General features: G+C 43.9%; 1 protein-coding gene across 6 annotated transcripts in view; it reads right to left on the reverse strand.

The window, feature by feature from the left end:
- Positions 1-250: 250 nt before the first annotated feature.
- The window catches only part of NCOA2 (nuclear receptor coactivator 2), a 200,273-nt gene continuing 174,926 nt past the window's right edge, over positions 251-25,597 (reverse strand). For 4 of the 6 annotated variants that reach the window (XM_083187230.1, XM_083187232.1, XM_083187231.1 and 1 more), the window contains 10 exons: positions 20,937-21,149; positions 20,180-20,389; positions 19,633-19,759; positions 18,645-18,807; positions 18,209-18,487; positions 16,952-17,041; positions 15,717-16,158; positions 13,585-13,759; positions 13,274-13,463; positions 251-7,730 (listed from right to left, as the gene is read on the reverse strand). In XM_083187230.1, the coding sequence (XP_083043356.1) occupies positions 7,719-7,730; positions 13,274-13,463; positions 13,585-13,759; positions 15,717-16,158; positions 16,952-17,041; positions 18,209-18,487; positions 18,645-18,807; positions 19,633-19,759; positions 20,180-20,389; positions 20,937-21,149 (1,901 nt within the window). In that variant the 3' untranslated portion in view covers positions 251-7,718. The remainder of the gene's footprint in view (positions 7,731-13,273; positions 13,464-13,584; positions 13,760-15,716; positions 16,159-16,951; positions 17,042-18,208; positions 18,488-18,644; positions 18,808-19,632; positions 19,760-20,179; positions 20,390-20,936; positions 21,150-25,597) is intronic. The other 2 variants (XM_083187234.1, XM_083187235.1) reach the window with 2 other exon arrangements.

Consider the following 25,597-nt stretch of genomic DNA (forward strand, 5'->3'; position numbering starts at 1 on the left):
AGGAACATTGATGGTTGCTAACTATCTGCATCCGATATCCATCCCTAAGCAATGGCCGGCTCTGAAGACCTCCACCGTAACCGCTACAGACAGGAAGAGAGACTGACTGAAAGGTAGAAGGAGGAAGGTGACCCAAGATAGACCTGGGATTGCTGCGTAAATGGGGTGTAAACAATAAAATACTCTTAAAAGGTCATCAACTGTTCATTAACTGCACATTACAATATACAAAAACTGTCCGCACAATGCATAAACCCAAAGGCATTAAAATTTATTAATTGATGCAATAACAATTCTTTATTTACAGTAGCATTATTTGACATCAAATAAGCAAATAAGCATCAGCGAAGCAATATTAACTTGCATAAGTGTATTTAAAATCTTTCTAAATAGATCTACCTTTTGCATAAACTGCTCACACTATAGAAATACAGACATCAATGCAGGTGAGACAAAGAGCTGTTCTTAGGAACTTTATTATCAAAGGGTCAGGAAAGGGGGGGGGGGGGGGGGGCTCTAGACCTGCAATACTGTAAGCTTTCTCCTGAAGAACCATATTTTATATATTGCTTTATTTTTTACCCTTGTAAAGTCTTTTTTTTTTTTTTACTCAATGTAAATGCACACACACGCTATCTTTTGTAGATGAGATCAGCTGTACAAATAAAATTCACAACCAACAGGAAAAATAGGGACATGATAGAGAGAACAGTTAAAATGATTCTGGAAAGAGACCCATCCTGTCCGATTCAACATTTTTGTGAGATGGAGTCACTTTTCCAAAATGTACACAATACACTATACAAATATTATACATCAAACAGCTATGTAGGAATATACAATACTTAAAAACAGATCTAAGGCATATGCTATTTCATTAGCATTTTGAGGTTCTCGCACATAGCTTTTTTTTTTCCTTTTTTTTTCACCTGTAGTAAGAAACGTAAAATATTTAGTTTAATCTCCAAAGAAATACCTAGGAGGAAAAAAAAAAAACACGAAAAAACACTGAACGTACACTTTGTGAGCACTGAGTGGACACTGCGAGACTATCGGTTTAGGATTTAGCCACGTGTCACAGAATCGTCAGCGTCCTACAAAAGCCAGTTACACTAGACGTTGTGCAGACAATGCTTTTTCGTCTCGGCAGCGTTCTACATCACAAACACTACAAAAAAATAAACAAATTGCTCTATTCACACCGAAAATTAATGGCTTTTGTCGAGTTTTAAAATTGATTGTATATCTTTGGGATCCGTAAAGTGGAGCTATGCCACGGTTTAAAAACAAGCCACGTCCGTACTGACCATTAACGCGAAAACGGTACGTTATACAAACATGGTCAAAAAAACATTGGTATGGGTCGTTGCAGGACACTGAGGCTACAAGTAGGGCAGGAAGGCAGGGCAATAACTTAACAAGACAAGCATCTGGAATTTCCAGAGATAAAACAGCAGCACTCTGGTGATGTGGGATTTCATAAGCAGGAATTTCCATGCCGATTGAACTGTAGATAATAATTTGCCAAAGGGGAAAAAAAAACACCTGTTTAAAAAACTCATTGCCCTTCGCTGGAGGTGGCTGAACAAGACCTCAGTGTCATGCAGTATCAGTCAGGAGAAGAGGTAGGAATCAACGAACTAGGGACAATCAAACCACAATCCCAAAATTTCCAGGACTCTGGTCCAGGAGAAGATGAGCAAAACAAAAATAAAACCAAGCACTAGTAAGAAAATGTGTGTGTGTGTGTGTGTGTGTGTGTGTGAAGCCAAGCATCCAATAGCACATTACATCTAATATCACATTGTGTTCAAGAAACCATGTATAAATCCTAAAGGAAAACATTATAGTGATGCAGCCAAATTGTTCTTAACTCATATATATTCTATGTAACGGTCAAGCTTTTGGGAAATACCTGAATGTTTAATAGATGTTGGCTAGAAAATTTTAACACAGAGACCCTGAATACCGTATAAACGGACAAGGCAATCAATCTATAATTTACAAGGAAGTGTTGGACTGACCCAAGTACATGGACAACCGGTTTATTATAAGTGCCATACCATATTGGTGGCAGTATTCCCCCATGGTTACCAGGGTCTTCTAGAAAGTAGTGATCCATCCTTAACTGTTATTATATCTCCCCTGATGCGCACAACAATGTTCCAAACAACGGATGAAATAACCAATCCAATCCATTTTCTCAGGGAAAGATTAAGCCTTGGAGAGGCCCATGACACTTAAGACATATGTCCTACACATCTTGGCCCTTATTCTAATCGGATCGGTACGGCCCGCGTGCGGCCGTACCGCCGATGTTTTTACTCTGCACATGCGCAGAGGTGAATCTGCGCATGTGCAGCCCCCTTCGCCGCAGACGTATTTCGTCCGCCGCAAAGGGGGCGTATAGGGGCGTGAGAGGCATCATGCCCTCATTTCCCTATGTGTACGCCCCGCGTTTCATGGGCGTTCCCATGCAAACGCGGGGCGTATGCATGGTAATGAGGCCATGACGCAACTCATGGGGGCGGAAAGCTGACGTCGCCGGATGTCAGCTTTCAGCCCCCATACAAGCTACCACACGGACGATTGTCCGTGTGGTCTCAGCTTGCGGGAGCTGCCGCGGCGTGCGGACCTGCCTTCGATGGTCGACGACCATCGAATGCAGGGGGCAGCTCCCACCATGGTGGAGGCGTAGCCTCCACCATTTTTATGCGGATCGCCAGCCGTCCGTGTACGGACGGCCGTGGCGATCCGTAGGGTGGGCGGGGATTGGTTTGTGCGGCCGGAGCCCCGTGTGCGGCTCTGGCCGCACCAACCAGAATAAGGGCCCTTGTTAGCACCACCCTCACTTGTCATCATACCCTGTATATTAGCTATGTCCCCTAGTTGGGAACTCCACCGGTAGCCTATGACTCATGGAATTCCTGCGTCGCTACCTGTGCGTTGTCCTGCCTGCATTCTGACTGTCTGGCTCTGCTGCTGCACAAGAGGGAGAGCTAGTGATGTCAGTAGGTTCCTGGGAGCCTGGGGTATAGCATGACCTGCAAAACCCCTTTATAATCCAGTGCTTCCTTTCCTCACAAGACAATTTAGAATTAGGGACAGGTATTTTGTTAGATTAACCTATTGTTCCACCTTCTGTGCATGGCATGTGAATAAGCTGCAATGCGGCTTTCAAGTGCCTCTGTTACACAACGGAGGTGGCCTTTCGAACTACGGGAAACTACTGAGACACAAAGGATAATGGGGGTTATTCTGGTTGTGAATTTACAGCCTTGCGAGTCCACCAAACCATTCCCAGCGAATGCCAGGCTGAAGAAGGAAATGCCTTGCAATGCAGGTTCGGCCGCACTGGTTGCGAATGAATGTTTAACAAACATCCATTCGCAGGCTAGGGGGAACTACCCCCATAATTTTGATCAAATTATGGCAAAGGTGCATGCATCTCAGGTCACTTAGATATGCGTGCACCCTCGGCAGGAAGTGGGCGGGCAGTTGACATATATGGTGATGTCAGATGAACGCCTGCATGCACGGGGGAGCGAAGGGACCTGAATAAGGTCCAATGCGCCTTGTGTCCCACTCATGTCAGCTCCGCTTATATCCTATTATCCTTACATTATATGGGATTTTTATATATCAGATAATATGTTGGCAGAGGGCAATGGGTACACTATGCCGGTAGTGCCATTGTGGCAGTTTTTCTGCAGTGATCATCTGTAAAAATCACAGCAGATAGGATCTGGTTTACATCTACTAAATATAAATGCAGGATGTCACTAAGTGTCTTTTTCGCTGAGGACAAGTTTAGCCAAGACGATAGTATACCACTGGAACGTAGAGCTGCATTTTGTTGACAACTATTTATAGTTTGGATTTCCAGACAACAATGCTTTAAGATGGCGCTTATAATAGTGGTGGCATAATTTGGTGTCACTATACTAGGTTACATGCATGACAAGACCGTTAATGCGATAAAGCTTAGGAATGATATGCAAATACTATATAAATAAAATTATGTGAATGGCACACGGCGCTTCTAATGACTTCTTGTCTATTAGAATTCGCACTTCGGGACGGAACAATATACATTGTGGCATCATCTCTCCAACACCGATTGCTGCATTTATATGTGCTGACATAGCAAGGGAACACATGAGACCAACGGTGTGACCTACACTAAACCCTGCCCGCACGTGCACATTCAACTCTACATGGGAAACGTGTTCATGATTGATGTAAAGCGACAATGAACTCATCGCTAGATTCCAATACATAATGACATGATGGTACATCTCCCCATTGTGTGTGTGGCATGCTATAGTAACTGACCGTGCTACTTGCAGTGAAGCCTATCTAGCAATATTTCACATTATGTGCCGTTCACATTTCTTCGTAGCAAAGAGTATAATAGAAAGGATTCTCGTCGTATGCAACAAAGAGAAAAACCTGTGCTCAGGTGATGTGTTACATAGACTGGATGCAAAATACAGGCAAAGCCAGGAGAGGGTTGGCTGATTTACTATACATTGATCAATATGATCAAAATATCCGCATACGTTCTAAGACTTGAGAAGCAAAATGTTCCAACCTGAATTTATAGCAATTATGTAATTACTGTTCATGACAATTCAGATGGGGATGAGGGATTTGGGGGGGAGGGGGGGTGTAATGGGGGCAACTAGCAGATATCCCCGACAATAATTATTTGGACTTTGTTTCTGGGACAAATCTCTTAGGGTTGCCTGGTAATGTAATGATGTGCAGTCTGCATTCTGTTGGAATTACACCAGTTTCCTTTGAACAGTGCCCCGCCCCTCTCAAAAAGAAAATATGTATAGATATTTACACTGAAAAAAAAAATATATATAAAAAAAAAAAAAAAAGAGTGGGATGATACAGTGGTCTAAGTATCTGCATCCAAAAAGTGCAACATTGGCATTTAAATATGCATTTGACAAGCTGGTCACTAGACTTTAGCCTGGTGACCATAAGCAGGATCAAACAAACCAAACTCAGGGGGCCAGTCTGAGCAGGGTCCCCTTGTGAGTGAGCTGAGAGGTATATGTATAAAAGACCATGAAAGTCATTATCGGCAGTGGCATTTGCTCGCTACCCCGGTAGATGTACAACACAATCACTGAACGTGGCCCAAACCAACACTTTTCTACGAAAGCAGCGCACCCACAGGAAGATTTCCTCTGACTGCAGAAATCTTAGAGAATGTTGTATAGCACATTTGTATGTGTGTATATCTGCAATAAGCCACCTTAATTGTTTTACTGTTTTTGTAATCCCTGTGGGCTTTGTTTAATTCATATGAACCAATCCTATGTGGATGGAATTCATGTGGATGAATTATGAACTGAACCAATGTTAATGCAACCTAGCAACACAAAGGAACCCTGAAACTCGAGGCACTATGATGTCAGTCTCAGTGAATTGTCCAGCTGCACCGTAACGAGAATCCGTTCAGCCCACATGATGGCTGCTTCCCTTGTGTGTCAAGGCCACGTTCACTTGGTCAATTCCTTCCCCCTCCCCCCACCACCTTGACCAAACCAACAAAAACAGACTGTGCGACAAGTTTCAATGCGATTACCAGATAAACAAAACAAAAATGCACACAAAACAAAAAAACACATAAAACAAAAAAACACAAAAAGGCTCCAGACTGCGTAATATTTTTTTTTTCTTTTAAAGTCAGTAAAAATCTATCTGTACAAAACATGTGTGGTGATATCTACATAATATACTTTAACATTTTCTTATGTTTGGAGACTGACGCAATAGAATTCGGTCAAATGAATATGCACTAAGGAGGGTCATGGATATGGATCGATGAACATTACAGGAGGTTAACAGCTGTCCGTGACATCCAGTTCTTCTAGAGAACACCAATGGACTGAAGAGAAATCCGGAACGTTCCTTCAGCACAAAGCGCCGTACTGTAATGCCTCAGATGAGCCGCAGTGATACCAGCAGCTTCTTAGGCTTTCAAACTTGGGCATTTATGAAAATTCTTGGGAGAATAGAAAACGCTCTTTCCCACGAGTATCCCGCCAGAGTCATTTCTCCAGCATGGACTAGAACGTGAACATAATTATTTTTTTTTGGTGTGAATCAAATTTTCATAAATGTCCGCAATAGTGTAGCGCTAACATATAAGCATTTCCCAAAAATACAGATCACAGCCAGTGCAAAGCATAAAGGTTTCTCGTGATTAATGGTTTGCAAAGAAAATCTTGGGATCGTGTCCTCGGACAGATCTTCCTTTCCGAGATTATGAAAGAACGCAAATGAAACCATTGTGATGTTTCCTACACAGAACATTCAGAATCTAAGCAGGACATTGGGCTAAAAAAGGATAATGCCTACAAACTAGGTCTATCAAAAGCGTTGTGACCAATAAAGCTACTTTCAGTGGCCACAGTTTAGAAATTACCTATTTAATACTGAAGTACCTTTTAAACTTTAAATTGACAACACTTTTTTTTTTATAAAACAAACTATTACAAATAAAAGATCTTTAAACTTAAATTATTGCTTGTTTACAAAGAAGCTAGTTTTTAATGTACCATAAAAAAAAAAAAAAAACACCCTGTAATAATAGGAAACTTAAAACCTGAAGTGAAGTGTTCTCTAACATTGGATTTAATAAAGTTTCTTTCCAAGTGAATATTCTTGCAACGGAAATTTTTTTTTTCATAAACCTACAGATGGAGGAGAGGAAGTGCCTTAGGGAATAACCACCTCCCTGGTCTCATACGCCTGACCGTAACCGCATTTGACATGCTTGTTCTTTAATATTTGTTAAAAAAAAAAAGGGGGGGGGGGGGCACTAAGAAATCTGTGTTAAATCAATTATATGCACCCTGGATTTTTCATTTAAATTTTTCACATTCAGCTATACGTAATTGTAATGCACTGCAAAGCATTTCGAGAAACACGCTATTATGTTCCTGCTACAACCAAACTAACCTCTGGGGGGGAAAAAAGAACACCTACAAATTGTTGATAAAAAAAATGAATTGCCTACCTTCAATTTTATGCCATCAAACGCCCAATTTATTTAGGATAATAATCCGCAGTGCCTTTAAAATGTTCATTTTTCTCACTTTGCCGCAGTGCGTTTTACTATTACACTTACTACTCTGAACCCCCCACTCCTCCTACCCCCCCCCCCCCTCCAAGTAAAAAATATACAAACTTTGAAACAAGGGAAACAAAAAAAAAAAGCCTTCATGTGGTAACAAAAGTATCTATTGGGCTAACAGCCCAAGGAAATTGAGGTTAGAAACCAGTGTCAAAAACTTGAAAAAAAAAAAATCAATAACAAAAACAAAAAAAGCAAAAAATAAAATAAAAACCCAAAAACGAAAACAGCATAGTTTTTCTTAAATACATACAATTAAATACATTCATTTCAAATTGTCCAATGAAATTTGCCTGTCCATAATGACTCCACAGAAGGTATCTAAGTCGCACTACGGTGAATGCAGTGAACAGACCGGCCGTCTGTAATCCAGCCCCAGGCTGCCCGCTGGAGAGGCTGCGCAATGGAACACCACAGCTCTGGATCTGGAGCCGGATCAGGTCACCTCCACAACGGGCTGCAAGCTGGCGTCTCATACCAGTCTATAAGAGCGCAACCAACCGCATCCAAAAGGTTTCAGCTGCTCAGCGCACACGGTAACCCAACATCATCTCCAGGGTCAGCAGTATTTCTGTAACAGAAGGAAGAATTATATTATATGTATATTCATATTTATGTGCAGATGGGAATGGCAGTGAGACCATCCCAATGCATAAACTACTCGGTGCAAATAACAGCAACATTTCAAGTCTGCTCAGGAAACGATCGCATTTTGATGCTCCTATACAATTTTTCTAGATGGTACAAAAGGTTGAAATGAAAGCGCAAGAAATGACCCCATGATCATTAGGGAACCTGCTTTTGTAAGGACACAGAAATCAATCACCTACAATAAAGGACACTGAGGATGCAAGTATAAAGGTGCATACACACTGAGTGTATAAACAACGATGATGCTGAATATCCCTGGGCTGAACATTGCTCAGTGAGTGATTTTTGCCTGCCCAAGCGATTTTCGCGGGGGTGGATGGCTTTCCATAGCAGGACGCTACCATAAGTGACTACTACTACTTGCTAATAAAAGACAAGTAGCTCACGGGGTCACCACTACTACTGTCAGGGAAAATAAACTGTCACTGCACAGAAAACATGGCTGTAAACAACATTTATGAGGAACTGTAGTTAAAAACTAAATTAGGACTAATGGGGACATGATAAATTATTAATTTAGCAGGTTTTAGATACTGACAAGCACAATAAATGGAAGACGAACAACATGAAAAAGGGGGGGGGGGTGTTAGGAAAAGTTATTAAATATTTATATTTGGGCACATAAAAAGTTACAATCACTAATAAAGGCAACTTTTTAATGCTGTGCATAGTAGCCTCAAATATAAATAAAACCTACCACATAAGAACATGAACACAAAATAGCATTGACAAGTATAAGAAATAAACACATTAAAATTGGTCAAGAATATCACTTATTAGTAAAACTGCTGATACTTGTTTCCTAGCACGGCGCCCATCGCATCGTATACCATAAGTCATACAATGGTATGTGATGCTACGCAATGGCAGCAGATGTTATACAATTTTAAATCGTATACCATTGCAGTGTATGCCATATACAATGGTATACGATTTAAAATTATATAAGCACCCTAATGGGTGTTTTCAATGTTAAATGGGCCCCCTATAAGATTATTAATTGTATAAGCACCATAATTGTATAAGCACCCCCACTATCAACGCCAACTCGAAGAGTGGCAAGTGCAGCGAGACCGCGAGGGGGACGCATTACGCGTCCTCCGACCTTTTCATACCCCCACTATCCACGTCGGCGTGGAGTTGATTTTATTTAGTGTGGCGAGCGCAGCGAGCAACCGAGCCCGAAGCGCGGCAAGCCCCTCGAGGGAACGCGGAATACATGTAACGTAATACGCGTGCACTCGCCACACTATATAAAATCAACTCCAAGCCGTCGTGGACAGTGGGGGTATGAAAAGGTCGGAGAACGCGTACCGCCGCCCCTCGCGGACTCGCTGCGCTCGCCACACTTCGGGTTGGCGTTGATAGTGGGGGTGCATTTAACATTGTAAGCACCCATTAGGGTGCTTATACAATTTAAAAATCGTATAGGGTCCTTAAATCGCATCGCGTGCGGCTATATGGCATGCGATGCGATACAATGCATAAGATGCGATACAACAGAAAATCGGGGGCGCCCTGCTAGGAAAAAAGTACCAAACTGCCTGTTCGTTTTCAATCAGCAGCATTATGGTTCAAATAACATCACAAATCTGATTATCTTGCTTCGTATATATAGTATGTTGTGGATTTGACTTCGAAAGCCAATGACAAATAAAAATATGTTCTCCGAGTGTTGTCGCACTGAAAGATTTCACCTCGGCCAAAGTGGTCTGAAAAAACTGCACTTATACCGGGTGCACACTGGCCGATGTATCACCAAGACAGATTAAGTGCTGTAACGAGGAGGAAGACCATCGGCTATGATATTAACAGGAACGGCAGTGACTGTCCCGGAATCACTCGGTATATCGTTTACAGGACACATATATGTAACCATTCACACTCATTTTTAAACAAAAAAAAATATTTTTTTATTAAAAGGGCCACATATTTTGATTATATATGGGAATAGATTGGATTCTCTTACCTATGAATAATGCCACTACTTTAATACGATTAAACACACGTGTGGTCTGCATGTGAAGCAATAGGACATAGCTTTCTCCACCCTAGTACATGGTCTATTATTGCCTATAATGCTAAACCCTAGAGGTGAAATAATGCACAGGACATCAACACACAAGGTTAAGTGCTAGGAGCTCAAGTTTAAAGTTTGTGTGAAGTCATCTCGTCATCATTACTCTTTCCGAAGACAAGAGCAGAACTGCATTATTTTAAATTATTTATGGAATTACTGCCGTAAGCAGCATGCAATTAAACGAGGGGGAAAATAAAAGTCAATTTCAAACTTCGTACTGTACGTAAACAAGCATGGGACAAATGAATCAAGCGCTCTGTCACTGGGAGACACGTACATTACCATACCACTGTAAAACCTTGCGTGACAGCTGCCCATAAATTACATTTATAGGTTGCAACCTAAGTAAACCGTTTTATTGTATGATGGAACCCAGGCCTAAGGTGTGCAGCTCTGGTCTAAGGGCAAAAATAATCCCATTCATACACTACAATCGTGATACAGATTAAGTGCAGCTCCCATTGCACATTTATCGGCAAGTTAGGGTAGCCGGATGTGGAAATGACGAGTGCGGCCGTCAAGAGTCACCGCTATATGCAGCGGGCCCGCTGCATTAGCGGCATACCGCGCCGTTTGGGGGAGGATTCCCCCAGAACATAGAATGGGGGGGGGGGCGGCCAGCGAGGGGGTGGCCAGCGAGGGGGTTAGATAGCTAGGAAGGCTTGTTTTCGTTGATCCTCTCCGAAAATAAGCCACCCTTGCCACAGAAACCCCCTCATGACCGCGGGTTCAAGGCCCACCTCCACGCCCCATCCCAGTTAGTGAACAACAAAGAGAAGACACAAAAGTCGGCAGCGATACACTGATAACCGCGCAGGATATAGAACGTCATTTCCCTGTAATGGTCCTAAGCTTCACCCCTGTCCTCTGCTGGTGAAACCTCGCCTGCTTGTTTAATAAGGCACCCTCTCCTCAGTGGGACCGTTAATCTAGATATGCAAGGCAATATCTTCCCATATGCAGATCACATTAATCAGCTGCACAGTCTACCATAAGCTCAATAGAATAAATTCACACACTGCGGCTTTAAATTACATTTCATAAACTGAGCTGTCCCTTGTTGATCGCGTCAGAGCAGAGCATTCGCTATTGAAGTGTTCCCACTATACATCCACAATGCGAACGCTGGCATCCATTATATGCAATGTTAGACGGCTGCGATGCGTTTGTATCATTAGGCGGCTATACACAGCAAAGCTGTAGCCGGATACTTCTGTAGGTCAGTGTGTTAAAGTCATTTGTTTACAGGGAACTAAATAAAAGCTAGGGGACCTGTAAACTCTCAGGTATAGAAGATGGCAAACTCTGCAGGCACTAAGCTCACCTGACAGGCTGGAAATAAGTAGTACTGACATTACAGAACTATGGGGCTAATTCAGTCCTGATCACACGGCTGCGAGTAGCGTTTAATCGATGGACAATGCATGTATACGGCCCATAGTTCATATGAGTGAGGCCAACCTGCGATAAATTCTTGCTATTTTTTTTTTTTTGCTGCCCGTTTGCAAGGTGGTTGACATGAAGCCGGCATTTGGGTAACTGCCTGTTTTCTGGGGAGTGTCGGAGAAAACATAGGCAAGCCTAGGCGCTTTAGGGGAAGCGCGCAACGTCACTTCCAGCCCTGAACAAACTATCGCAACGGCCGGGTAAGTACTGGGCTACACACAGTAAAAAAAATAAATCATAAAAAAAAGAATTATTCAATGGTGAGCGCGGGCGATTGGATTTGCATCTTATCACCATTACATAAAATTTCCGCAAGCCCTGCTAAGCAATTCGCAGGCTTGAACGGGATGGGATTTCACTATGGCAGGGCAGTGTATACCTAATGGCAGGGCTCCAAAAATGAGCAGGTCTTAATTTGGCACTTAGGAGCTGATTGGCTGATACTTGATATCTCTATCCAGTGGTGGAACTACCGAGGGTGCAGGGGGTGGAGCTGCTATGGGGCCCGGTGGCTTCGGCGGCCCGATGGACAGCAAGCACTCCAATGCACCTTGCTTAGGTTTTTTAGGTCTGAGCTGCTCGGCGCCGCCGGAGGAGAGAGTATTGAGGAGCCGCGCGGAGGGATGGGAGGGGGTGCGAGTCCAATAGAGAGACCATCTGCGAGGAGGAGGGATTGTCTCTCTGCCTGCCTAGCTCTGGCACGGCAGTGGGACTGACAATCCTGCAAGTGAAATGCGGTGCTGGCTGTGTTCAGAGAGGCACAGCCACTCACTGCAGCGGTCAACTCCCCCAGCCTCCCGCTGGCTGACGCTGATACCCTCTCACCCACTGCGGTTCCCGGCAACCACCCCCTCCCCTCCAGGCTCATCGTGCTCCCCACTAGTGGAGACAGCGTAGCAGCATTTTGAATCTACTGCTGTAAGTGAACTAATCACTGCTCGCAGATCGGCAGTCGCTCCTGATTGGCTGCTGGTCCGTGAGCTGTGATTTACTTCAGGAGAGCGTCAAATTCAAAATACCACAGTGCTGTCTCAACAAGTTTGGCACCAGTCCCATTTGTTCACCTGATGGTGGCCCTGAAGCAGCACGCACACCTGCCCAGCAGTAAGGTGATGGCGCTTCACACCTGTGAAGCCAAGATGAGCCGCAGTGCCTGAGGAGCAGCGTGGGACAGAAGAAGAAAGAAGGTTGGTAAGTTTGTAATATGTCCCATATTGTGTAATGGGCTTTGCGGTGTGTCGTGTAATGTGTGAGGGGCATTACCCCTTGACGCGAGGCCACACACTTTTTTTTTTTTTTTTTTAAGAATGTGTGCATTCTTTATTTTTAAAATTTCTATACGAGGGGCACAGTTTTACTGTTCTCACTAATGGTGGCCACACACGGTGCGATGCGCACTGGTAGAGACCTGAGTTAGGGGGGCCCCCGTTATAAATTTTGCTATGGGGCCCACAAAGTTCTAGTTACGCCCCTGTCTCTATCACACTGCATTTTATCTCCATCCAAGGCTTAAGCTGTGAACACACAGAGCAATATGATCGCGGGCAATATATTGCTAGTGTCCCGTTTTCATCAGCGACCAGAGATGGTCGCTGATGAAAATGACACACTGCCGGGAGGAGGCGGCAGGGGAAGTCGCTGGTCGGAGGACCATTAGGGGGCAGAAAATGGGAGCAAGCACCCGGCGTTTTATCGCAGGTGCACACTTCAATCGTTGGCAATGTGGTTGCTCAGCGACCACATTGCCAGCAATTTTTGCCCGTGTGTACACAGCTTTAGAGAGGGACAATGTTCTGCTTTTTGGGCAGAGGAGAAAAAATGCCCATAGAGTTAGTTCTTCTTTATCAGAAACTATCCCCATTTACCTGAAGTCGCACCATTGTATATCCATAAGGACACTACACAAATGTAAAAATATGGGTTAGGAATACACTCACCTGTTCTTGACCCATTGAGGACAGCCCTGATGTAGGCACGGAGGTCACAGAGGTCATGTTGATCTGCCCAGTCATCTGGTTCATGCCATTCCCATTAGCTGCCATGGAGGCGTTGATATTCATATTGTTATTATACATGCTGGTACCAGTTTGTTGCCCAAAGTGTGGAGGAGATGGTTGTGAAAACATACTGGAAAACAGAAAAGCTTTTTAACATTGGGCTGCTGGGAACAGTTATCCTAGGGTCATTGTGTACTAGTACTGCTGCCTCTTCCCAAAATGAGACATGTCTACCAAACACAGATTATTACCTGTTAGACCCATTATTCGTCTGTGCCCATCCATTCATGTCGTTGGACTGGTAACCTGGGTTGGCCTGTGACTGCTGCATCATGGGACTTTGGGTATGGGCCATTCTGGGTGACATAATTGGGCTCTGTGGGGTTGTCGCCCCAGTGAATCCAGGATCGGACTGCTGGCTCATGCCTAAAGGACAAATTGGTTCAGACCATAGCCTGGCTTGATAAAGCATTTCAAATATCACACAGAAAGCCATGTACAGTAAAGCCACCTCTACACCCATCCAAATGGAGAAGAAGAGAAATGCATAGCACAAAGTAGGTCTTGATGTATAAATGCAATTCTGAGGTAATAGTGCAGCAGGAAACATTCCTGACCCGCTGCTGACCTTTCTCAGCACATCTCTTTCAGGGCTGGATGCACTGCAGTAGACCTCACCGGTTTCATACAAGGATCGGCCTCAAATACAAATACTACATGCCACTTTAAGTGACAATTGTTAACACAATCACTATAATTAAGTTTATTCATTAAAAAATAAATTTACCCACATATTTTGCATCGATACATCTTTTATCAAAAGATCTATTGTAGCGATTTATACCCCGCACAAGACACAGATGAAGCACAGAAAATGTTGTTGTTGAGTACAGATAGGTGGGACATAAAAATAAATGATATTGAAAATAATGTTGGTTGCAACTGCGGCCTGTTTGGTCCTTCTGCTATTGTAGGGAGTTAATCAAGCGCTAGGGTGTCCAAAGAAGAGAGGGCGCGCCAGTGAAAGTGCATGCAAAATAGATTTGGGGGGCACGAGCAGGACCACGAGGGGACGAGTAAGATGGCATGAGACAAAAAGGTAACAATATGCAAAATAGAACTTGAGGGGGGGGGGGGGGGGGGGAGAGAGACGTGACAACAAAGGGGGGGGGGGGGGACGTGACAACAAAGGGCGCGGCGAGGGAAGAGCAGAAAAGCCACGTAAGAGTGCAAATCATAAATAAAAATAGGGACCTACAAAAACAATGAACACTTCCATGTTTTTATCCTGTTTGCACTAAACGATAACATTTTCATATAAATAAGTGATAGCAGAGTAGACCACTTTAAACACACGTGATATCAACAGTGGCAGAGGAAGCACCAAAAAGGAGCCAAGGCAGAGGACATGTATGTAACAGGTAGAAGGACATGAAATAACACATGATCTAAACATACAAGCACAGGAAACGTCCCAGCACCAGACACAGAGCAGCGGATAGCTTCAGTTAAGCACACCAATGTCACGACTTCAGCTACTTTTAAGTTTATAGGCTTGGCAAATTCAGTGTACTGGCCTATTAGTTACAGATTAAAACAAGTCAAGGGATGTATTAGATTGGTCAATGGATGTTAATGACATGTTAGTAGCCACATGCAGGTTTTACAGTTAATTTTTTTTTACAAACCACATTGTAGTCACAGGGATCAAGAAAACAATTAGATATTGCATTGTCTGTCATTTCACTCTTGTAAATGCTGAAGCGTTCACTATTTAAAGTACCAATCTCACAACGGAGGCCATGTATTGATAGCACCTCCTGTATGAGGCATGCAGCACATGTGCCTCTAATCACAATTACTACTGATAGACTACATTTTCACTGAGCCCACAACACTGTTTTCTATGTTCAGGTGGTAGGTGCAGTACTGTATGAGGCATGCAGCACATGTGCCTCTAATCACAATTACTAATGATAGACTACATTTTCACTGAGCCCACAACACTGTTTTCTATATTCAGGTGGTAGGTATGGTACTGTAATAGGCTCCAATGTGCTGATAAAGCTAGCAGTTCTTTAGTATCATTAGACTAAAGAACACAGTTCACCATTAAAATAAATGTTCATACTACAAATGTGAAAACTCGTTCTAGCACATATAAGAGTGAAAAACTTGCCATGGATCTATCTTCAAAACAGATATTTTGGTTTGCCACCCAGTCACTTCCAGGAACTCGTCAAGCCTATGAAGACCGCTGACATTTCAAACCCCCATTATAAGCGAGCAGGTGGACTGCAATGTACTGCTTAGCAATAGTTTGCAGGCCTAGCGACACTAAAGAAGTTAAGCAAGACCTGCACTTAAAAGTGGAAGGTGGTACCTGAGCTGGCAAACTGGAAGGCATTGTGCTGAATTTGGGAATTCATGACAGGCCCATACTGTCCTCCCATACTCCCCATGATCCCTTGGTTAGCCAGATTCATCTGGGAGCCATGCAAAGAGCTGTGAGAGAGCGACTGTGACCCAGGGCTGGGGGGCACTGGGGAGAAAGGACTGGTGAAAGGTGGTGGGGATGGAATTCCAGTACCGTAGTTCGTGGGAAATGGAAACTGCTGTGCATTAGCATGCGGTATCCGGGGGCTGCTTATTGATCCAGGCATGGCAGCAGAAGCCACCATGTTTGGTGGCATAGAAAGTCCTTGTCCTCTCATCATCATTGCCCTGTGCTGTACTTGTTGCTGCTGCTGAAGTTGTCTTTGCCTTAAGTGCTGACTCAGTATCTCCCTCTGCCTTTGAGCCAGCATTTGTGCATTGATGGGTCCCTGCAAACAAAGAGTCGATAGGCATTAAAGGCAGCTCTTCCACAAAATATGCAATTGTTTCAGTAAGATTGGTCTATGGTCAATTGCATTACTTTTTATTGCTCCCCTAAGAGGTCATTATAATTGGGGGCAAAGGGTGCGTGTTGTCGTGGCATTCACAGGCAGGCTACGGCACCATATCTTGCCTTCTGTGCTCATCCAGAATTTACACAATTTTGTACACAGCCCTACAAGGCTGGGAACAGAATTGTGCAAATCGATTAAGTGTGGCTGTTGGCGATCTAACTTGCGGGTGGTCGGAAATATCACCTGCAATTGGATCCCGTTTAATTAAATACATCACCTGCAATTGGATCTCCCTTTGAAATAAATGCAGATTAAGTAAAGAAAACTTCCTGAAAAAGCTACGGACCAACGAATCATATGAAACTCCTCCCACCCTCCCCCTAATAACTGCTGCTGATTTATCCCTCTACCCATGTGATGAAATAATATGGATAACATGGAACCTTACAACTTTTTATACGTTTACTGAAAAGACACAAAGAGTTTGTTGGGAGAAGATCAACAAAGGAGAAGTGGCAAAAGATTGGGAGGGGGGTGTGGGAAAAATATGGTATTAAAGTGGTAGGATGAGGATGAGATGTTGCACACATATCAGGTCAGATAAGCCAGTGTGCATGTGTTAGAGAAAATGCCGAGCGTCTATCTTCCTACTTTGTCCCATAGAATGAGAAATATTCATTTAGAGAGCCATGTCTCAGAGACAAGTCAGTAGCCCAGTACAACGTACCTGTTCTCTCATCTGTGCTGGTACCCCTTGCCTCATAGGCATGTTCATGTTGGAGACGCTATTCATCGGATTTATCAGCGGTTGCCGGTTCTAAAAACAAAAAAAGTGTTTAAGGTTTAGGGTGGCGAATAAGATTGGATGAGGAAATTCCAACCACAGCAAAGGGCTAATGAACGATACATTTACAAGTGAATCGATGAAACATAAATGACTTTCACAATACTTGCTGAGAATCTTTTGTCATAGCCAAGTATGTGATTATCACATTAAGAGAACTCACCGTTCATACAAGAGTTTACTATCACCCCCAAAATGGGGACGTGATTTATACTACAGAAGAATGAAGCGCTGAAGTCACTTCACACCCATGTGACACTGGGTCAGATGTATTAAGCCTTAACAAGACAGAGTGGAGTGTGATGAAGGACCATCCAATTAGCTCTTAACTGCCATGTTACAGGCTTGAGAAGTGACAGTTGGGAGCCAATTGGCTGGTCCTTTATCCCTCCCCACTTTGAGGGTGGGGGTATTAAATGGTGGGTCACGACTGTTGGGCTGGCCCGACAGCCGTGACCCTGTCCCGTTCTCGGTCTGCTCGACTGAGATTTTGTAGGCGGGATTCAATGTCCCGCTTGCCGCAGGTCGAGAAGAGGGCGTGGCTGTAACTAGTAGGCAGGAATCGATGAGCTGTGGCCGGGAGCTCGTCAATTCCCAGCAGAACGAGCCCGACTGCTTGTGAAGTCGGGCTCGTTCTGCCGAGATCCCCTGTTCAAAGCGGTCGAGGAAGACCGCATTGAATAGGGCCCGGCAGCCATCTCCTCCTTTGGGAATGGCTGCGGGAGATTGAATATCCCACTTTATCTCTTGTTAAGGCTTAATACATCTGGCTCCCAATTCCGGTGTATTGGAAGGCTGCCATACTGACTGGCCAAATATGGTTATCCTAAATGAACCAATCATGCATTGCACAACATGGATAAACAGTAGACATGTTCACCCTTATGAAGGGATGGGTCAGATAGAACAGATCTGTAATGTATAAAGGCAAGGGGATCAAATATAAAGAAGAATGCAGATATGGGCAAGTTTGCGTTTTTCACTATTAGCCAACAGGCTAACTTCAGCTAATACTGATTTCTGCAATTTCATATTGAAGGTTTAAGAGGACAGTGACTTCCTTCACTCCAGACGGCCATAATTGAACCCTATCCAGGGAAATGTATCACGTACGCAGGATAAAATGTTTGTAGAGAATACCTGTTGTGCCTGGAGTCGATGCTGTAGCTGGAGCCTCAACTGGTTCGGCTGGTTCTGCACCATTCCAGCTGGCCTCAATCCAGGCCGGGTCTGCATTCGCAGCATTCCGTAGTTTGGCCGCTGTCCCATTGCGTGGAAGTTTGGATCAGTCATCTGAGCATAGTTATTCTGTGCCATCTGCCCTTGAGTAGCATATGCATGATTAAAGACCGGACCTTTCTGTTCCATGAGCAAGGTGGACTCTTGATTAACAAATGATTCTTGGTCCACAGCATGACTCTAAGAAAAGAAGAAAACGGTTCCTGGAACTATACACAACTGTCATTCCTCACATAGGCCGCATGCTAATATAAATTGGACCTGAACGTAAATAACTATGGTTAGAGCAAAAGATTCAACCAACCTTTTCAGCATACATTTACAGCCAGGTACGCACCTGATTCACAAGTTCTGGTATTCCAAGGGCTCGGTCAATCTCCTCAAGTCCATCAAAATTTCTTAATGCCATGTAAAGCTGATCCAGAAGGTTGCCTTCTTCTGTCGGCGACTCTGACGAAGGGGGCTGACAAATCATGTCATCTGGTGAGCTAAACTGTTGCCTGAAAAGAAGCAAAATTCAAAATCACTGCAAATCAAAACAATTATTTAAAAAAATAAAATAAATAACAGTTCAGCCCAATGGGTTATCTCCAGTGTTCCCTCTAAGCTGTGCGCACACGCACACAACTTGACGAGCGTGCGTATAGACATTACAACAGAGCGCACAAAGCAGCAGTGGTCCATTTTTGCAGTTGTGGACTCAATTAATGTGTGTTTCACCCATTAACTACATTGTGTGCTGTGTTTTGAATGTTTAAATGTTTATTATCATTTTGAAGTAAAGTTAACACAAATGCTGAACGCCATTTTCCAGTTATATATAAGTGACGCACAAAAATTTCCTTCCCAAGTTGCACAGCCAAAATGTTTTGCCGCACACATTGATTATCTCCCTCCAAGACCTAGCTGTGGTGCTCCTCCTACAGCGCACTAAAGATCATGCTGGGGTCATAATTGAATAAAGTCAGGAATATCCCTTATACACTGAAGCCAAACACTGGTTGGAGCCAGGGCTTCAGATATATTTAGCCCTTCAACACTGCTAGTGGGTCTCGGCGGTTTCTGTTCCCAGACTCAGGAGCGCTTGTTATTCCCAAGTGTCCTGTCAAAAAGGAGCCTTTTAGGCATGACCAGGGTCATGTATGTTCTACATCTGTGTTTCACACTAGAGTAGACACAGGAATAAACCTAGAAATGACCAGATTTGTCCTGGCTATAACCCAGATTCTCAGCTCAATAGGAAAGGGATAGAAACTGAACCATTAATTGGAATGGTCAAGTTCCCAGCCTAAAACAAACTAGATATTGTATTAAAATGAACATACCTGCTTTGATTGCTGTAGGTTTGATCGATAGGCAAAATACTCTCCGGCCATGGAGCTGTTTGGTTAGGCGGTGCTTGCTGCTGAGCATATGTTGGACGAACAATGTTCATGTCTAGATCAGAAGACCCTTAAACACAGAAGAACATGGTCATAGAATCCACCAATTAGACCTTCTGATACCACCGTTTCCCACTAACGTAATGGCTAACCTTTTCAAGACCAGGTGGCAGAAAAATCTTCACTTTTGCAAACCCAGAACCTCAATTTGTGCTTTATCCTTTATTTAGCACGGAGGGTATTGGGGATGTTACAGTGTAAATGTGAACTGTACGCTCTCTGCATCTCTTTATAAGCAGAGAGGCTAACTAGAAGCTGACATAATCATTGACACAGAAATGAAACATATTTAACCATTTACTTTCAGATGACTATTCTGGCACTGAAAGCCTAATTCTGCTGAGGTCATACATGGTAATATTATAATAGGACATTTTCATCTCAAAGACTCACTTCTGGGGATTAACTTCCGCAGCAGGGTCTAACTTACCCATATTCATGACAGCGGACTGCATCATGGGCCTAGGGCATGCCTGGCCGGAGGGCCTCATGGAAATGCTGGAGGTTGGACTACGAATCATGCCCTGCATTGGTCTGTTCATTGCATTGCCCGTTGTTGGGCATGCTGCCCTGACGGGTGGTGCCTGTGAGCCCCACTCTGCTGACTGTAGAGATGGTCTAGGGCCGTTCCCAAGCATTCCTGAAAAATAATCAAATTATTATAGCAATCACGTATCAAAAATGAACTCTAAAGAGACGGTCAATCAGAGAGAAAGTTTTATGTGGAAGTGGTGTCTTTGGACACGTATGTGTTCTACAGGAAACAGACACTTGGGGTCCTCCCCTGGAACTGAAAACTTTACATTATATTGTTAACGATGCTTGCTTGTTTGGCGCACCAATGTTGAACTCGCATGTTGTGGCTAAGTGTTTTAGAATGATATGGTTACTATGGGGAGGCGGTGCTGGACTACCGGTGTGGACACAATCTAATGACATCATCCACCAGAGCACCAGTAAGTCCATGGACACATGGTGGGATGCGTTGGTAGCGCCACACAGGTGAGTTCAATTATTGCATTTATGCGGAATGTTATAAGTAGAAATATAGGTCACTGTATATGTTTGCTGATCACCATGCCGTATTGACCAACCACGGAAATTTACACGAAAGTAGTGGCTCATCGGGAAACTTGTGTCTGCCAGGAACGATTGTGTGTCTGTAACATGTGAGAAGTGACACCTACCAGAACTGTTGCTGCCCACCCCACCTTGTCCTGCCATCATGCCTTGGCTGTTCATCATCCCAGAAGGAGGCATGGAGGAGAACGGGCTGTTGTTCCTCATGGGCTGATACGACCCAGCAGTGGTCTGGTTCTGTAAACTGATGTCCAGTGGTACATTCTGGTTTGGTAGTAGTCTCCCAAGCTGTAGCTGTGCAGCACGAGCATGGCTGAACACTGTTAGCAACAAGATAAAATCCATGTAATTACACAGTATGCCTTTCTGGCAGCATCTATATTAAAAGCAACATTATAGACGCTAATCTAAAAATGTATCTCCTGTTGTGTCTAGTACTGGGCAATGTATACACTTGTCAAAGCCTAACTACGAACAAAGAAGTAATGGGGACAATTCAATTAGGAGTGATGTTTGGAATGTGCCATTGTGATGGCGTTTATAGGACAGCAAAGCTAATCTACATCACCCCTATATTGTGCAGCCCCAAAGAAGTGCGCTCCTAATTGACCTGAAACCTAGGTCTGCTCCTTTGTGGACTTCTCTGTCCTACAGTTGATCTTTATCAAAGGCAGCAATTTCCCCTATGTCTTCACCACGTAGAAGACCATACAACCAAGCTCCTATAGTGCAAGACGAATATCAGACCATGTGTAAAACGAATATCAGACCATGTGTAAAACAACAAAGACCACATTGTGTTAGTCCTCGAGAGCTACCAACAGTTCACTTTTTCCAGCTCACCTCGCAGGTGCACAGGTGCACTCATTACTGACTAACACATTTTAAAAGATCCACAGGTGGAGCTAAATACTTGACTTGTGACTCTGTGAGGAGACCTGGAAAATGTTAACTGTTGGAAGCTCTCAAGGAATGGAGTTGGCTACCCCTGAGTTAAGACATACCTTAAACCAGTTGTTCCAGAACATGGTCCTTAAGGCACTCCGACAGCCCAGGTTTAAAGGATGTCTTTGCTTTGACTGAGGTACCAAGTAAGTCACCAGAGCCTGTTTGATTATACTATATGTGCATAAGCAGGCATATCCCTTAAACCAGGGGTCGGGAACTTTCGGCCCTCCAGCTGTTGTTGGACTACACATCCCAGCATGCCCTGCAACAGTTTTAGTATGGCCAAAGAGCCAAACTGTAGCAGGGCATGCTGGGATGGGCAGTTCAACAACAGCTGGAGGGCTGAAGGTTCCCCATCCCAGCCTTAAACTATCTTGAGGACCACGTTTGGGATCAAAGAGTACAAAATATATATATATATATATATATATATATATATATATATATATATATATATATATATATATATATATATATATATATATATATATATATATATATATATATATATATATATATATATATATATATATATATATATATATATATATATATAGTCCAGAAATCTGCACACTGTGGAGCAGAACGGCGAGCACTCGCCAATCACAAAAACCAGATGCTTTGTGAAATCCAAGATGGTAAATAATCAGTTTATTAAGGAGTCAACAGATTCCAGCAATGACACAAAGGTATATTTGTGTGACAGCTCCGACGTTTCGGTCCAAATCATGGACCATTATCAAGGAGCCTAAGGCACACAAAAAGAAAATACATATGGCATAAATACACTTCAGCATAAAACAGACAGTGCATTGGGTACAATAGGGTATAAGTAAGAGCTTACATAGCCATCATAGGAGCATGGTAGTCAGCGTTGAAGAAAAGGTCTGCCAGGTAAGTCAGATCCAGGGTCAGCTACCAACTAAGCGCTGTCCAGGTCGCCCTATTTATGTGTTTAAAAAGTGGGTGGGAGGCATGCAGCGTGCGCGCCGAATTAGCCTGTGTGACAGGCTGCTGGTACGCGCGCTGATTTCCGGAAAAACCGGAAGCAGTCAGTGGAACGCATTTGGAACGCACAGCTTCCGGGTAGTCCGGGGCTGTGCGGCCAATGCGTACATATATAGAGAGAAAAATGCGCAGTGATGTAACAATAATAATGCGATCGCCAGTAGTGGACCAGTGGCTATATGATTGCCACTGTGACTGGCAGAGTATAGGGGATGAATAAGATAACGCGCAATATGAAAAAATAGCGGGGGCTGGTTGTGGGTAAAGGCAGTGGAAAGAGGTAAAGTCAGGAGTGATAAACGGAGAGAGATAAATAAAAATGCGGCAAATGAAAGCCGGTGTACAGAAACAAGGGTGCAGAGCCCAAGGGATATGGGGGTGAAACCCAGCAATGTGGGGTGGTAGAGAATGAGGTCACCCAGTTAATATGATGCCGCTCTGAGTGTATGTCGGCGATGATCTGTCAATTAAGGTCATATGTCGACAGCTGTAATAGTAACATAATATACAACAATAATATACAAAAAGCAGGAGGACAGAAGCGTACCAATATTCAGATATTGTGATTGTACGCCAAACGAGCACACCGGGTCAATAGAAAGATATATAGATATACATACATATGTACACATATACAACTCCCCACCCCGCTGCGCACACCGGCGCACAAAGCAGATCAGGTGAAATGGCTCAAAAGATTAGAGAAATACATCCATAGAGGGGTATACATATAGAAGTCCATAATAAAATGAAAAATAAAATGTAAAAGGTGAAAACAAAGGGGAACATATATATTTAGAGAATAGGGATAATCATGATTGTTTTAGAAAAATCGACAGTGGATTGTTCTCATTAAGTCCTCGGGGTGCAATAGTGTCCAATCGATAGATCCAGCGGCTCTCAAGTTTGCGCAGTAGGAGTCCCCTGTCGCCACCTCGAGGTGAGGGTGGTACCCAGTCTATGAGTCGGCAGCGTAAGTTTGAGTTCTGGTGGCCTGCCGCGAGGAAATGGCGTGGTATGGGCAAATCTGCTTTTTTAGTCTCGAGGGCAGAGCGAATAGAGTTCCTGTGGTTCGCCATCCTTTCTCGGAATTTCCTGGTGGTCATTCCTACGTAAGCCAAACCGCAGGGGCAATTCAACAGATAGATGATGTGGTCCATCTGGCAGTGGAGGCGGTATTTGATTTTGATGGGCTTACCGGAATGGGGATGCGGAAAAGTGGGGCCGGGGGTCATGCTGCTGCAAGTTGTACATCCAGTACAGCGGAAGCATCCAGGGCGTTTGGAGTGGAGCCAGGTCAGGTTACTCTCGGGTGAGGGGCTCAACATCGGGCGCATGAGAAGTTGTTTTAGATTGGGTCCTCGTTTGTGGGCAATCATTGGTGGACCGAATTGTTGAAGTTTCAGGGTTTTGTCAGACGAGATGATGGGCTTGAAACCCTGAAACCCTGAAACTTCAACAATTCGGTCCACCAATGATTGCCCACAAACGAGGACCCAATCTAAAACAACTTCTCATGCGCCCGATGTTGAGCCCCTCACCCGAGAGTAACCTGACCTGGCTCCACTCCAAACGCCCTGGATGCTTCCGCTGTACTGGATGTACAACTTGCAGCAGCATGACCCCCGGCCCCACTTTTCCGCATCCCCATTCCGGTAAGCCCATCAAAATCAAATACCGCCTCCACTGCCAGATGGACCACATCATCTATCTGTTGAATTGCCCCTGCGGTTTGGCTTACGTAGGAATGACCACCAGGAAATTCCGAGAAAGGATGGCGAACCACAGGAACTCTATTCGCTCTGCCCTCGAGACTAAAAAAGCAGATTTGCCCATACCACGCCATTTCCTCGCGGCAGGCCACCAGAACTCAAACTTACGCTGCCGACTCATAGACTGGGTACCACCCTCACCTCGAGGTGGCGACAGGGGACTCCTACTGCGCAAACTTGAGAGCCGCTGGATCTATCGATTGGACACTATTGCACCCCGAGGACTTAATGAGAACAATCCACTGTCGATTTTTCTAAAACAATCATGATTATCCCTATTCTCTAAATATATATGTTCCCCTTTGTTTTCACCTTTTACATTTTATTTTTCATTTTATTATGGACTTCTATATGTATACCCCTCTATGGATGTATTTCTCTAATCTTTTGAGCCATTTCACCTGATCTGCTTTGTGCGCCGGTGTGCGCAGCGGGGTGGGGAGTTGTATATGTGTACATATGTATGTATATCTATATATCTTTCTATTGACCCGGTGTGCTCGTTTGGCGTACAATCACAATATCTGAATATTGGTACGCTTCTGTCCTCCTGCTTTTTGTATATTATTGTTGTATATTATGTTACTATTACAGCTGTCGACATATGACCTTAATTGACAGATCATCGCCGACATACACTCAGAGCGGCATCATATTAACTGGGTGACCTCATTCTCTACCACCCCACATTGCTGGGTTTCACCCCCATATCCCTTGGGCTCTGCACCCTTGTTTCTGTACACCGGCTTTCATTTGCCGCATTTTTATTTATCTCTCTCCGTTTATCACTCCTGACTTTACCTCTTTCCACTGCCTTTACCCACAACCAGCCCCCGCTATTTTTTCATATTGCGCGTTATCTTATTCATCCCCTATACTCTGCCAGTCACAGTGGCAATCATATAGCCACTGGTCCACTACTGGCGATCGCATTATTATTGTTACATCACTGCGCATTTTTCTCTCTATATATGTACGCATTGGCCGCACAGCCCCGGACTACCCGGAAGCTGTGCGTTCCAAATGCGTTCCACTGACTG

This window comes from Crinia signifera, chromosome 5 (genome assembly GCF_055691185.1).
Source record: "Crinia signifera chromosome 5, ASM5569118v1, whole genome shotgun sequence".
In the NCBI taxonomy this organism is placed as follows: Eukaryota; Metazoa; Chordata; class Amphibia; order Anura; family Myobatrachidae; genus Crinia; species Crinia signifera.